The 16,054-nt window shown below is 44.0% G+C and overlaps 1 protein-coding gene across 1 annotated transcript in view; it reads right to left on the bottom strand.

Moving 5' to 3' along the window:
- The window catches only part of LOC106584010 (microtubule-associated serine/threonine-protein kinase 2), a 160,722-nt gene extending 145,845 nt beyond the window's left edge, over nt 1–14,877 (bottom strand). The window contains exon 1 of the mRNA XM_045706497.2: nt 12,761–14,877. Coding sequence (XP_045562453.2) covers nt 12,761–12,799 — 39 coding nt within the window. The 5' untranslated portion in view covers nt 12,800–14,877. The remainder of the gene's footprint in view (nt 1–12,760) is intronic.
- Between the last annotated feature and the right edge of the window lie 1,177 nt (nt 14,878–16,054).

Below are 16,054 nucleotides of genomic sequence, written 5' to 3'. Positions count from 1 at the left end.
TGACATGAATAGACAGACTGGCCCTTGGCTCCTGATCAAGTAAAGTTAAGTCAAGTTTATTTTTCACCTGCACAGGATACACATGGTGTACACAGTACAGATGTAGGATCTTAATATGAGCCAGTTCGCTACAGCAGAAGAATTATCCTGCAGCATCAGGGAATGTGAATTATTATGTGGATTACAATTAATGGACATTTTTCTAGGGGTTATAAAAAATGTAATAAATAAACTACGCTGTGGTGAGTTCATAAGTTATTACCGATTTACTCTGTGAGGAGATCCGGTAGGAGCATCTTTAGGGCCATACAGCACAGAGCTGGAGAGTGCCAGAGATCTACAGGACTGTAGATAAGAAGAGCATAAGAAAGACTCAGAGGGAGAATGGAGTGACACAATGGAGAGAAAGTATGAAGAGAAAGCGCTTTACAGACAGCCAGCGATGGGTTGAGCGGATGTTCGCTGAGTAGTGCCTTCACACACGAGAATGACATCACCACCAAGGCTACATTTCTACTGCGATTGGTCAACGACAACGGTGTCGCTTGAAAAATAGAGCATAATCCTACTTTCTCCGCCTCGGCTGAGCGGCTTCCACGGGCTCGAGCACCGCCGAATGCTCCGCCTGGCTAGAATTCCACCCCTCATCCCCGAGGCTTGATTGAAAATGAATGGGGACCCCGCTTGCCCACACTCTGTCTGCAGGAGCCTTAAGACTCCAAGATATGAAAGCCCACAGGCCTTCATTACACATAGCCATCACTGACCTGAAGCTCTCCCTGTGGTCTGTGTTGGGTCTTACCTGTCTGGTCTCTATAGTGGTGGAAGCAGACTCTCCTATTTCCTTCAGGATGGTCAGCCTCTTGCCATACCAGCTCACCTGCAGTCTGAGGGCCAGAGGCCTCCTGTCTTTCACCTCCTGAGCAGGAACATTTTGCAGCACACACACACACACCGGTGCGGCCGGACGGAGCGAGGGCAAGAGTGCGAGAGCCTTGCAGCGTTTCCAATCATTATAATGACTCCTGATCCCTCTCACAAAAAAAGCAGATCACTAGGTAATTATTATTATTATGATTATTATTATTTTTTTTAAATCTCTCTCTTTTCCCTCCTCCTCAGTTTCAACCTCCCTTATCCTATCCTCAAGCAACTAGAGGCGTTTTGCTTTAACATAGTTTGCCTGCCAAAAGACACGATTACCTCGAGCCATGCAAGGCAAGCTCCAACAGTACAGAGAAAGTGACAGGGGGGTGAGAGAGATATTCATTTTATTAGGTCCAACACCTCAGGGTCATTCATATTTCAGCAGCTAAGAAGAGCAGTGTGTGTTTGGTGTGGTCTGTGGTGTGTGTTTGAGCTGAGACAGAACAGTCACTCTGTCCTCCTGAGAGCTTATCCCTCCAAAGGCCCCCATTATGTTACCGCAGAAGATATAGCATAACTGTACAACTATACATTCACAAAGCACAGAGTAATATGAGCATCAGCTCAATGTGGCCTCCATACAACAGCTATAACATGACTTGCTATGATTTACAGAGCTGTGAAAAAGTATTTGCCCCCTTTCTGATGTTCTACATTTTTGACACTGAATGTTATCAGATCTTCAACCAAAACATAATATTTGATAAAGGGAACCTGAGTGAACAAATAATCTAAATGATTCATTTATTTAATAAACAAAGTTATGCAACACCCAATGAAATGCACATCATGAAATGCTTTGAAAGGCTGGTCATGGGTCACATCAACTCTATCAGCCCAGACACCCTGGACCCACTCCAATTTGCATACTGCCCCAACAGATCCACAGATGACATCATCTCTATTACACTCTACACTGCCCTTTCCCACCTGGACAAAAGGAACACATACGTGAGAATGCTGTTCATTGACTACAGCTTAGCGTTCAACACCAGAGTGCCCTTCAAGCTCATCACTAAGCTAAGGACCCTGGGACTGAACATTTCCCTCTGCAACTGGATGCTGGACTTCTTGGTGGGCCGCCCCCAAGTGGTGAGGGTAGGCAACAGCACTTTCATCACGCAATCACTTGGGCCAAGCTCCCTGCTATCCACGACTTCTATACCAGGAAGTCTCAGAGGAAGGCCCTACAAATTGTCAAAAGACTCCAGCCACCCAAGTCATAGATTGGTCTCTCTGCTACCACAGGTCAAGTGGTAGTGACGCCAAGTCTGGGACCAAAAGGCTCCTGAACAGCTTCTACCCCCAAGCCATAAGACTGCTAAATAGCTACCTGGACTATTTGCATCCTTTCTCACTAACTTCTTTGTCTCATCACATTCGCTGCTGCTACTGTTTATTTCCTATCACTTTAATCCTACTTATATGTACATACAGTTGAAGTCGGAAGTTTACATACACCTTAAAAAAAATACATTTAAACTCAATTTTTCACAATTCCTGATATTTAATCCATGTAAAAATTCCCTGTTTTAGGTCAGTTAGGATAAACACCTTATTTTAAGAATGTGAAATGTCAGAATAATAGCAGAGAGAATGATTTATTTCAGCTTTTATTTCTTTCATCACATTCCCAGTGGGTCAGAAGTTTACATACAATCAATTAGTATTTGGTAGCATTGCCTTAAAATTGTTTAACTTGGGTCAAAGGTTTTGTGTAGCTTTCCACAAGCTTCCCACAATAAGTTGGGTGAATTTTGGCACATTCCTCCTGACAGAGCTGGTGTAACTGAGTCAGGTTTGTAGGCCTCCTTGCTCGCACACACTTTTTCAGTTCTGCCAACACATTTTCTATAGGATGAGGTCAGGGCTTAGTGATGGCCACTCTAACAGACTTTGTTGTCCTTAAGCAATTTTGCCACAACTTTAGAAGGCTGCTTGGGGTCATTGGCCATTTGGAAGACCCATCTGCGACCAAGCTTTAACTTTCTGACTGATGTCTTGAGCTGTTGCTTTAAAATATCCACATAATTTTCCTTCCACATGATGCCATCTATTTTGTGAAGTGCACCAGTCCCTCCTGCAGCAATGCACCCTCACAACATGATGCTGCCACCCCCGTGCTTCACAGTTGGGATGGTGTTCTTCGGCTTGCAAGCCTCCCCCTTTTTTCTCCAAACATAACAATGGTCATTATGGCCAAACAGTTCTATTTTTGTTTCATCAGACCAGAGGACATTTCTCCAAAAAGTACAATCTTTGTCCCCATGTGCAGTTGTAAACCGTAGTCTGGCTTTTTTATGGCGGCTTTGGAGCAGTGGCTTCTACCTTGCTGAGCGGCCTTTCAGGTTATGTCGATATAGGGCTTGTTTTACTGTGAATATAGATACTTTTCTACCTGTTTCCTCCAGCATTTTCACAAGGTCTTTTGCTGTTGTTCTGGGACTGATTTGCACTTTTCGCACCAAAGTACGTTCATCTCTAGAAGACAGAACGTGTCTCCTTCCTGAGCGGTATGACGGCTGCGTGGTCCCATGGTGTTTATACTTGCGTACTATTGTTTGTACAGATGAACGTGGTACCTTCAGGCGTTTGGAAATTGCTCCCAAGGATGAACCAGACTTGTGCAGGTCTACAATTTCTTTTCTGAGGTCTTGGCTGATTTATTTTTATTTTCCCATGATGTCAAGCAAAGAAGCACTGAGTTTGAAGGTAGGCCTTGAAATACATCCACAGGTACACCTCCAATTGACTCAAATGATGTCAATTAGCCTATCAGAAGATTCTAAAGCCATGACATATTCTTCTGGAATTTTCCAAGTTGTTTAAATGCACAGTCAACTTAGTGTATGTAAACTTCTGACCCACTGGAATTGTAATACAGTGAATTATAAGTGAAATAATCTGTCTGCAAACAATTGTTGGAAAAATTACTTGTGTCATGCACCATGTAGATGTCCTAACCGACTTGCCAAAACTATAGTTTGTTAACAAGAAATTTGTAGAGTGGTTGAAAAACGAGTTTTAATGACTCTAACCTAAGAGTATGTAAACTTTCGACTTCAACTGTATCTACCTCAAACACGTCGTACCCCTGCACTGGTACGCCATGTATATAGGTAAGTTATTGTTACTCAATGGGTATTTATTACTACTTTTTATTATTACGTGTTTGACTTTTCTATTATTTCTCTATTTTCTCTCTCTGCATTGTTGGGAAAGGTCCGTAATTAAGTAATTCACTGTTAGTCTACACTTGTTGTTTACAAAGCATGTAATGAATAAAATGTCATTAGATTTTTATTTATTTTTTCAGTCAGGTTCCCTTTATCTGATATTAGGTTTTGGTTGAAGATCTGATAACATTCAGTGTAAAAAAAACATGCAAAAATAAAGAACACTAGAAAGGGGGCAAATACTTCAAAATGGCACAGTGTGTTTAAGAAATAAGGCCCTGTCTAAGAACAGCCCTTACCACGGCTAAGGGCTGTTCTTAGACACATTTTACATTTACATTTACGTCGACGCATAGCAGAGTGCCTGGACACAGCCCTTAGCCGTGGTATATTGGCTATATACCACAAACCCCAGAGGTGTCTGATTGCTATTATAAACTGGTTTCCAATGTAATTAGAGCAGTAAAAATAAATATTTTGTCATACCCATGGTATACGGTCTGATATACCACGGCTGTCAGCCTATCAGCATTCAGGGCTCGAACCACCCAGTTTATAATGGTCATTAAGCACTATGGATGATATCGTGTAGAGACGGTGAGAGACCGACGACTGCCCGTCGGCTGAAGGGTTGGTGAGGGGTCGCTTTGTAATGTGGGTTAGCTATTCAATGTTTCACCGTCTGAGTCAATGTTTGAGCACAGGAGCCCAGAAGCCCTGTGCATTGTCTGGGGTCTGGGCTAACAGGTTATGGGTCAGTCTTTAACAGCAGGCTGGTTAATAATCAGGCCAGCAATAGAGCAGAGCATGAATAAAAGCCTATGTAGAAACAGTCATTACATAATAATTTGTTGGGTGCTAATATTTGTCCTATTTCACACATGTACAAGTGTGTATTACGCTGTGAATTGGAAATGTGTTTTTTGCATATCCCAACTCTCCCTGAGACAACCTTAGAGAGTGGAGTCACAGCCAGGGTCTGCCATTATCGACGTTGCTCCTGGATCAATAGGGGTTAAATGCTTTGCTCAAGGGCACATTGACAGATTTTCCACCTTGTTGGCTCGGTGTTTCGAATTAGTGACCTTTTGGTGACTAGCCCAACGCTCTAACCGTTAGCCTACATGCCAGCCCTAACAGGGCTCAAGTGCTGCCTTCAGTCATTCAGTCAGCCAACTCCACCATACAACAACCCTCTTGCTCTCACCTCCTCTCCTTTCCATCTTCTATCTCTCCACCTCTGCCTCCCAGCTCCCCTTCACTCCCTCCCCCTCTTCTCATTCCCTCCACCCTGCAGGTACAATTCCCCCTCCACTCAACCCCCACCACCTCCCCCTGTGTCCTCGCCGACAAACCCAGTGAAGCAGGATAACCATTTACCAGCCTGCCCTGTCCTGCCAGCCAGCACCATCAGAAGAGTAAGATGCCCCGTGGCACTCCCCACTTCCCCTCCCAGCCCTCTCCTCCTCATCTCTCTCTCTCTCTGCACCTGAGCTCACATTGACAATTTGAAGCTTTCTCCTGATCTACCCCTCTGTCTGACTCTCCATCTATTCGTCTGTCTGTCTAGACAAAGGAGGAAAGATACAGCCAAAACAAAAAGGAACGGGCAATACTCAACCCTTCTCTGCTTTAATCGTTAACCTTTGTGCCTGATGGAAACAGAAAAAGTATCCGATAATGACCCTTCGCTAAACCCTGCTCCCCCTTGGTTACTGTTGCGACCTCGGTCATCATTTTCCCGGGAAGCCCGATTCCCCTTTCAAACCACTGGAGAAAACCCTTCACAATGATCTCAAACTGTGTTTTTAATTCACAATGAAATGAAACACAGACTACCCCTTGCTGACCAGGAAGGAGACTCTCAGGTATATCGACATCAGATGAGTTATATGTATTATATAGCCAACTTAGCTAACTAACATACCTTTGTAGAAAACGAGTTATATTAACTATGGATAGCTACTTAGCTAGTGTTAGCAGCGTATTCAATGAGAGCTATCTAACCAGCTAGCTAGCAAACAATGCAACAACAATATAATTTCTGATAATAAAACATTTACAAAATTCAGGATACTCAGTATTTCAGGTATCATAGTTGAAATTACCCCTGGTGCACTGTTAAATTATTTAGCCATTTAAACATGTATTTTTTTAAATGAAAACTCTGTTTTCTGGATCAAAATGGGGCTTAGGTAGTGGGTGTGGTGGGGCCATGACCTTGGGCGTGGCAAATAGGGCCGTCGCCAACCTAAAATTTCACTGTCTAACTTTTATTTTGGTGATTGTTAGTTCTCAAAGGTGATCCTATTTAAAAATATATAAGTCCATTATCTTTTCTACATACTTTACATCTGGTTTTAGTCATTTAAGTTTACACTGAAAATGTTTTTCCACCCCGAAAATTATATTCATTCATATATATATTCAATAATATATTTAAATATATTATTTTAATTTTTTTGTCTGGACATACTGTAGGTGACCCATTCAATACTTTTGGATGCAGAAAAAAACCCTGCATAGCCTTCCTTGGCTTCCGAGTGGCGCAGCGGTCTAAGGCACTGCATGTCAGTGCAAGAGGTGTCATTACAGACCCTGATTCGATTCCAGGCTGTATCACAACCGGCCGTGATTGGGAGTCCCATAGGACGGCACACAATTGGCCCAGCGTCGTCCGGATTTGGCCGGGGTAGGCCGTCATTGTAAATAAGAATTTGTTCATAACTGACTTGCCTAGTTAAATAAAGGTTAAATGAAAATTAAAATATTGCTTGTCCGAGGTGTCAGACTCATTTGTTATGCATCAGAGCGCTGCAATTGATTGCCCAAAATTCTGGGGCAGGGCTTAACGAACATTCATTTGACTTCTATCTTCCTGTACGTTTCAGCTAATCTCCAAACCAAGTGTTCTCTTCAAACAAACAAAATATTCAAAAGTGTGAAAAGGAGTGCCATTCTCCAACTGAAATACCCACAAACACGACTGCATAATAAAGATGTTAGTGAAGTGTTAGTGTACATCAGAGTGAGCCATTCTAACAGCCCAGTATGGCAGATCTGGGACCATTAGAGTAGTCACATGACAGCCATTTGGAATGGAAACTGACTGCCAGCAGGTGTGTACCGGCACCTGTGTGTGTGTAGACTTATTAGTCCCGTAGACCAAATGACTCACCGCTCAGCCACCTTTATAGTGCATTTAGACCATCACACACTCCTACTAGGGTAACGCCCTATTTGACCTCCCACCCCAGGCCCATTTGACTACTCCAAAGGGAGACAGTTTAGACGTCCTGAGGTGGATTTGAGGAGCATACACTGAGATTAACAACAAGTCACGTGTCTTCTCTTTGTTGTCGTCCATCTACCTACACTATTAGCTTTGGAAGTTACCCCAGGGGTAGGAAGGCTGTGTGTTTGTGTGTGTGTGTTTCCGGGGCGGGAGCTGATAGTGTTGTCTCTGCCGTCCAGCCGTACGATGCCCCATGGCATCCAGCCACACCAGAGGATTTGGAGAAACAAAAAACCCTTCCCCCAGCCGGCACACACAGTCCACTGGCCAGACAAAACACTCATGCAGTCAAAGGTCAGTACTGCTTTATCCAACAGTGGGCCTAGGCTCGCTCTCGCACGCACGCTCGCATGCACGCTCGCATGCACGCTCACACGCACGCACTCACGCACTCACACACTCACACACTCACACACACACGACTCTTTGTCTGTCTGCACACGGGCCAGCGGACACGTGTTCTTACACATTAACAAAAAACACACACACGTTGGCTGACGTGAGTAAGGTTTTTAATCGGGTCAACACTCGCAAGGCCGCGGGGCTGGAAGGTATTCCAGGGCACATCCTCAGAGAATGAGCAGCTGGCAGGCATATTCACGGTCATTTACAACCTCTCCTTGTCCCAGTCCGTAATCGCCAAGTCTGACTACCATCATTCCTGCTCCCAAGAACTCTGAGGCTACCTACCACAATGACTACCACCCTGTAGCACTCACATCATTCATCATGAAGTGCTTTGAAAGGCTGGTTATGGCACACACCAACTCCATCATCCCAGACATCCTAGACCCACTATAATTTGTATACCACCCCAACAGATCCATAGATGACACAATCTAAACTGCACTCCACACTGCCTTCACCAAGGCAGATAAAAGGATACCTATGTGAGAATGCTGTTCATTGACTACAGTTCAGCGTTCAACACCATTGTACCCTCCAAGCTCATCACCAAGCTTGGGACCATGGGACTAAACACATCCCTCTGCAACTGGATCCTGGACTTTCTGATGGGACAATTCCAGGTGCTGAGGGTAGGCAACATTACCTTCCCCACGCTGACCCTCAACATGGGGAAACGAGGGAGGCAAGCACGCCCCCATCCAAATCACCAAGGACTTAAAATGGTCCACACCCACGCACACAGTCATAAAGAAGGTGCGACAGAGCCTCTTCCCCCTCAGGAGGTTGAAAAGATTTGTCATCGGCCCTCAAATCTTAAAAAAAGTTACAGCTGCACCATCCAGGACCATCCAGGAATGCCTGGAAAATTGTTAAAGACTCTAGCAACCCAAGTCATAGACTGTTCTCTCTGTTTCCACACCACAAGCGGTACCGGAGAAACAAGTCTAACACCAACAGGCTCCTGAACAACTTCTATTCATAAAACTGCTAAACCATAAAACTGCTAAATAGCTAACAAAATGGATACACAGACTATCTGCATTGACCATTTTATTTATGCACTGACTCTATGCACACTCACTCACACTTAATTTGCTCACACACACACACATAACACTCACATTCATACTGACACACACGCATGCACACACACTCACATACAATCATCATATAGGCTGCTGCTACTCTGTTTATCATATCCTGATGCATAGTCAGCTTACCCCTATACAGAGCCCCTATACAGTTCAGACAGTATTCACACCCCTTGACCTTTTCTACATTTTGTTGTATTACAAAGTGGGATTAAAATGTATTTAATTATAATGTTTGGTCTAAACAAAATACTCTGAAATATCAAAGTGGAAGAAGATATTCAAAGTGGGAGAAACATTCAATGCTGTCTTGGTAAGCAACTCCAGTCTATATTTGGCCTTGGGTTTCAGGTTAATGTCCTGCCGAAAGGTGAATTTGTCTCCCAGTATCTGTTGGAGAGCAGACTAAACCAGGTTTTCCTCTAGGATTTTGCCTGTGTTTAGCTCTATTCCATGACTTTTTATCCTAATACTTGCCGATGACAAGCAGTCCCCTCCTGTACTACCTATTCACCCACAACAGGTAGTACAGTCACTAAAAAGATACAGGCGTCCTTTCTAACTCAGTTGCCGGAGAGGAAGGAAAGCGCTCAGGGATTTCACAATGAGGCCAATGGTGACTTTAGCCCAGTTACCGAGTTTAATGGCTGTGATCGGAGAAAACGAATGAATAACTTCACGACGGTCAAGGGGATTTTCTTTGTCTGCTTTTTTATATTTGTACCCATCTACCAATAGGTGCCCTTCTTCGCAAGGCATTGGAAAACCTCTCTGCTCTTTGTGGTTGAATCTGTGTTTGTAATTCACTGCTCGACTGAGGGACCGTACAGATAGTTGTATGTGTGGGGTACAGAGGTGAGGTAGTCATTCAAAAATCACGTTAAACACTATGATTGCGAACAGAGGGAGTCCACGCAACTGTACGTATGTGTCTTGTTAAGCACATTTTTGCTACTGAACTTATTTGGACTTGCCATAACAAAGGTGTTGAATACTCGACTCAAGACATTTCAGCTTTTCATTTTTTATTTGACATTATGGGGTATTGTGTGTAGGCCAGTGTCAAAACAATCTCAATTTAATCCATTTTAAATTCAGTCTGTAATAACAACATGTGTAAAAGGTCAAGGGGTGAAGGCACTGTACATATCTACTCCAAGCACCCCAGTATCCTTACACATTGTAAATATGTGACATGCTCTATGTCACGGATTCCCCTGTGTACTGCTGCTCATTCTGTTCACCAGCTCTGGAGGTCTACATCACCGGCCTTCTAGGTGTCACTGAACTGGATTATTACCACCAACCCCCGAATTGTCTTGTCTCATTACGCACACCTGGTTCCTATTCCCCCTGATTAGTATGTGTATATATGTGCCCTCTGTTCCCCATTGCCCTTGTTGATTATTGTTCCATGTCCGTTGGTCTTGTGAGTACCTGTGAACTGTTCTTTTGGCTTTGGCGTTACCGTGTTAGTGTGCACTTGTATTTACGCGTCTCGTCCCATGTAGTGTTATTACGGGTCTCGTCCCGTGTATTTATTAGAGGTTTACACCTCGCCCTTTGTTTGGGTTACAGCCCTGTGTTATATACACTACCGTTCAAAAGTTTGGGGTCACTTAGAAATGTCCTTGTTTTTTAAAGAAAAGCTTTTTTTTTGTCCATTAAAATAACATAAAATTGATCAGAAATACAGTGTAGACATTGTTAATGTTGTAAATGACTATTGTAGCGGGAAACGGCTGATTTTGAATGGAATATCTACATAGGCGTACAGAGGTCCATTATAACGCAACCATCACTCCTGTGTTCCAATGGCATGTTGTGTTAGCTAATCCAAGTTTATCATTTTAAAAGGCTACTTGATCATTAGAAAACCCTTTTGCAATTATGTTAGCACAGCTGAAAACGTTTGCGCTGATTAAGGAAGCAATAAAACTGGCCTTTAGACTAGTTGAGTATCTGGAGCATCAGCATTTGTGGGTTTGATTACAGGCTCAAAATGGCCAGAAACAAAGACCCTTCTTCTGAAACTCGTCAGTCTACTCTTGTTCTGAGAAATGAAGGCTATTCCATGCGAGAAATTGCCAAGAAACTGAAGATCTCGTACAACGCTGTGTACTACTCCCTTCACAGAACACTATGCTGGCTCAAACCAGAATAGAAAGAGGAGTGGGAGGCCCCGGTGCACAACTGAGCTAGAGGCCATGTACATTAGAGTGTCTACAAACACACACAAAGTTACTCACAAATGCACCATGAAACATAAACAAAATCTGGCACATTCACATAAAGAACACAAGCCACATATTCCACTCACACACAAAATCAAATAGTCTGAGCTGAGGTCATCTTTTCAGATCAATCCGTTTCCAACTGCAACCCAACGAGTGACCCATCCCGCAATCTTATGCCCATTAAGAAATATGTCCTCTTAAATATCAGGCTGTTTTTACAGGGCCTCACTGAGACACTCTGCTGTCCAGTCCTCTTTATTACACATGCCTTTCTTTAAGCAGACAGAGTCAGGTTACCCTATGGTTAACCAGACCACCCTGTTTGCTGTTACAACATCAGAATGTCCCACTACGACATGCTGTGAAGAGTGATCTGACTAGTTCCTTTTAAAGACACCGTCTCATATTAAAAATCTCTGCTCGTCATCAGCCTGCAGCTATTTCAACAGTCAGTCAGGGTTTGAGGAAGATGTTACACAACTAAACTACTGCTGGATGAAAACAGCACTGGATAGAGTGTCTGTCTCTCTGTGTGTGATATGAAGCAAGAAAGTGTGTGTGTGTGTGTGTGTGTGTGTGTGTGTGTGTGTGTGTGTGTGTGTGTGTGTGTGTGTGTGTGTGTGTGTGTGTGTGTGTGTGTGTGTGTGTGTGTGTGTGTGTGTGTGTGTGTGTGTGTGTGTGTGTGTGTGTGTGTGTGTGTGTGTGTGTCACTGCATGGCAGAGAGCATGACTTCAGCGGGGTTGGACAGCTGAGACGGGCATCCATGTCACTGCAGGGCAGAGGGTCACACCAGAGCCGGTTTGACAGAGGCAGAGCTCTTCTCACACACACACACGGCCTGGAGACATGGCCTAAGCCAGAACATATGGACAGTCAGCACAATCATAGTACAGAGAGAAAGTATATGGGTTTGTTATGGACTGTATGAATCCTCCCTATAAACTAAACAAGTCCGTTACTTGGTAGACTATGTAGGCCAACTCAAAATGAGTTATCCAGGACTGAACCTATTCAGCCCAGGTCAGTTCAGCCAATACCCTCATTCTACCTGCATTCATTCTTAAAATGAAGAACACTAACAAATTAGCACCACATCACACTGAAGGCACATAGTGCACTCTGAGTAGCGTTATCTCTGACTGTAAACTAACAGTCTAGTCCACTCTATGAGTTGAGCTGTAGATGGATTGAGGGTTGCCTGGTGGAGAAGGATGTTCTTGGCTAATTCACTCCTAATTCTGAGCCTGGTCTGTAAAGCTCCTCTCTGCCAGGGGTTTGTGCTGTTGTAGATTTGGGGAGTGAATAATGCTGACACCACTGGCTGCTGCTGCCCTGGCCTTCCTCTACTGTTTCTGCCTGTCTGCATCAAGCAGGCTGATCGCACGACACAGTACCACTGCTATTAAACACAATCACAGCCACTTCCAGGAAGCACACACTACGACTAATAACAAGTATGCAGTACTACAACAGCACAGTAGTACCAAGGAGAGAAGGTAACACATACTGTATTGCCTACGCAATGCCCGGCGTCAGTACACAAACACAACAAACCAACACTCTGGTCACATGTGGGTGTGAGGGTGCTTGTTGATGTTTGGTGGTCGGTTGGGAACACGTCTTACCTGTAGACCCCTGCGTCTCAGAATACTGGAGTCATCCATGTTTCTGCTGCTGTAGAGTCAAATAGTAGAGTCTATATCCAGACAGTTTCACCCCTCTTTAGGGGTACAGAAACACCCTTTCTTCTGGGGTTGGGGTACAGATCGAGAGATGGTCCTCTGCACCAGGATGGGGGTGGTGAGCAGGCACTTTTCAGGGGTCGATCACAGAGGGTGAGTTAGCTCATAGTTCCTTCCCTCACTCCTCTGGTCCAGCAGGATTAATTCAGACCTTACTCTGGGAACTAGATGTGTCACTGCCCATAGAGGGAAGAAATACCTCTCCTCTCTGCTTGCCTCATGCCTCGGCAGTCTTGAGACTTCTGCTGGTTAGTGCAACACGCTAAACAGTCCCCCTTTTGATTTGTAGTATTGCTTAGACGGTGTCCCTCCCTGATAAACACTGTAGTGTGACTTCCAAAAGATACCTCCTGAAAATGAAAGGCTCAGCAGCAGTGCTTGTTCTCTGTTCTTCTCAATGAGGCCACGCTACATTCCTCTGTCCTGGATTGTTGCCTGTCGGTGCAGTCGGTGCAGCGCCGATGTAACTAGGTTGACAGTGGTGTATGCGAGCTTGCTTCTCTCGTCCTCACTCCCTTTCTTCCCTAGTTCTCTTTCTGTGAATCACGTGTTGTCTCTAAGCTCCTCTCTCATTCATCTGTTCAACGAAGGGCACACAACTCCCCCTCTCTCTCTCACACCTCCACTGAGTCTGTGCTCAGTTGAGAGAACATGTACAGTTGGAGCTTACAACTATCTGTTTTCTATATCCCCCTCTTCTCTATTTCACGCTTTCTCTGACCGTCCTTCTGTCCGTCTATCTGTTCCCCACAGTCACTACTTCTATGGAGACTTCACTACTCCATAATTCATGGACAGTTTGCAACAGACATTAATGATCACAATGGGGCCTAAGTGGGAAGAGGGAGAGAAAGAGGCGCCCACGCTGATCGTCCGTCTCACTGCAGTCTGCCAGCTTAATTAGAAAAAGACTGTAAACGCACACAATACTCTCACACATACACTCCTCAGGGTTGATTGTTTGTTTCACACACACATACATACAAGGCTTCTAACCGCCTCAAAACAAACAGTCTGAAGAACAAGGTGCTTTCTGCTTTCCAATGTTTTTTTTTGAGAGTTGGATTCCCCCTGGGTATAAAGCAGTATTGATGAGTGAGTCCAACTCCAGTCCAGCACAGTGGGCAGTGAGCTTCCAAGTATCTACACAGCTTCAAGGCTAGACTGTGCGCTCTCTCTCTCTCTCTCTGTAATGAATGTTCCACTTGGACTGCCCGAGATGGAGAAAAGGCAGAAGAAGTGTTGTGAACAACACACACAGTGGCTGCCCACACTGGGATCTGAGGCTCAGGGAAAGGCAGTGGGCAGTAGCAACAGCAGCAGTCTAGAAACAGTAGAGGAGCAGCCTACAAACCGTAGAAAGGAAAAGGCCAGTACCTCTATCTCTACTCAGACCAGCAGAGCCATTCCCTCAGAGCAGAACAACATATGCAGCAGTCATCTCTTCATTTCTCTCTTGTTCTCTCTCTTCGCACATCCACCTCTCTCAGGTTCAAGTCTGTGTGCTCGGAGTAATGCACGGGGGGATCCATCACAGCTGGGAGTGATAAAAGGAGAGGATGTCAGTCTCTTCTCATTCTGTCTTTCCTTAAAGAGAACACAGATATGTCTGTTGGTTTATGAGGTTCTTTACTGGAATGCTGCTACAACCAAAAGGCACTATTCTCTCAGTCTCTTCTCTGGTCCTTTGGTATCAGTTGTCCCCAGGGTGGTCTGTGGCAGGTGGTCTTCCAGTGCAGGTGGTCTTCAAGAGGCAGATGGGCTCACGTTTTGGTAACAACGCACCTTTATCAACAGGGTTTACGGAGCAGCGAGAGGTTTTCTCTGGCATTGTCCCTTGCTGTTTCTCTCTCTCCCTCTCTCTGTTTCCATTTCTCTCTCTCTGTTTCTGTATGTGTCGATGCACTCACATGCTCCTGCACCTCCCCCGTTCTTTCCTTTAGAGTGTGGGATCTCTCTCTCTTTCCCTCTCTCTCTCTCCCTTCCTCTACTCTCGCGTCCTCTCTCGTTCGTCAGAAGAACTGTTCGGGGAGCCAGCCAATCACACACGAGCAGGCGGCAGTGAATTTACATAGAATGAATGGAGGAGGGAAAGACGCTCCGCCTTGCTTTCTGTCCACTCCTCACTCGCCACAGCCCTGTTCTCTCATCGAAAAAAGGGGCTGCGTTTGAACACACACACATATGGCATACACAGGAGAACACACACATATACATACTAATCACCGGTCCGTGCTGATGTATTATTGCATTACAATGAATTAATCATGAGTGCTCTGATCTGACAGTAGGCCGATTAATTATTTATCAACAATATTTGAACAAAGTCAGTCTCCACTGTGTCATTAACAGCTAGCTACTGTTTCTCCTCTAAAGGTTGATTCTCTCTCATTTCCTTCTTTCCTTTGAATATCCCTCCAAATCCCAGAATCAAGCAAAGGAGAAGTCTTTCATACACCTAGCAATACACTATTCTGGTTGTTTTCAATACATTTTAAAGATTTACAAAGACATTTACAATCAGTGTTGTCTTCTTTCAACACCACCAAAGGGAGCCAGAGAGGCAGCAGATGAAGGGAGAGGAGTAAAGAGAGGTGTAGAGAAAGAGAAGGAATGAGAAGAGTCAAATTACATAAAATGTTATGCTTCATAAACAACAAGTGTAGACTAACAGTGAAATGCTTACTTTCGGGGAGTTCATAACAATTCACAGAAAAATATAGATAAATAATAACATGGGAAATAAATAAACAATGAATAAATTGGCTATATTTTTTTCTTTTACCTTTATTTAACTATATGCACAGGGTACCAGTACTAGTACCGAGTCCATGTGTAGGGTACAAGGTAATTGAGGTGGATATGTACATATACATGGTATTGGGAAAGTATTCCGATCTCTTGAGTTTTTCCACATTTTGTTACGTTACAGCCTTATTCTAAAATTGATTAAATTAATGTTTTTCCTCATCAATCTACACACAATACCTCATAATGACAAAGTGAAAACAGAATTGTATACATTTTTTCAAATTGATTGAAAATAAAAAACAGAAATACCTCTATTCAGACCCTTTGCTATGAGACTCGTAATTGAGCTCAGGTGCATCCTGTTTCCATTGATCATCCTTGAGATGATTGTACAACTTCATTGGAGTCCACCGGTGGTAAATTCAA

Source organism: Salmo salar, chromosome 23 (assembly GCF_965601325.2).
Source record: "Salmo salar chromosome 23, fSalSal1, whole genome shotgun sequence".
Taxonomy (NCBI): domain Eukaryota; kingdom Metazoa; phylum Chordata; class Actinopteri; order Salmoniformes; family Salmonidae; genus Salmo; species Salmo salar.
This window is presented reverse-complemented; position numbering and strand designations above follow the sequence as displayed.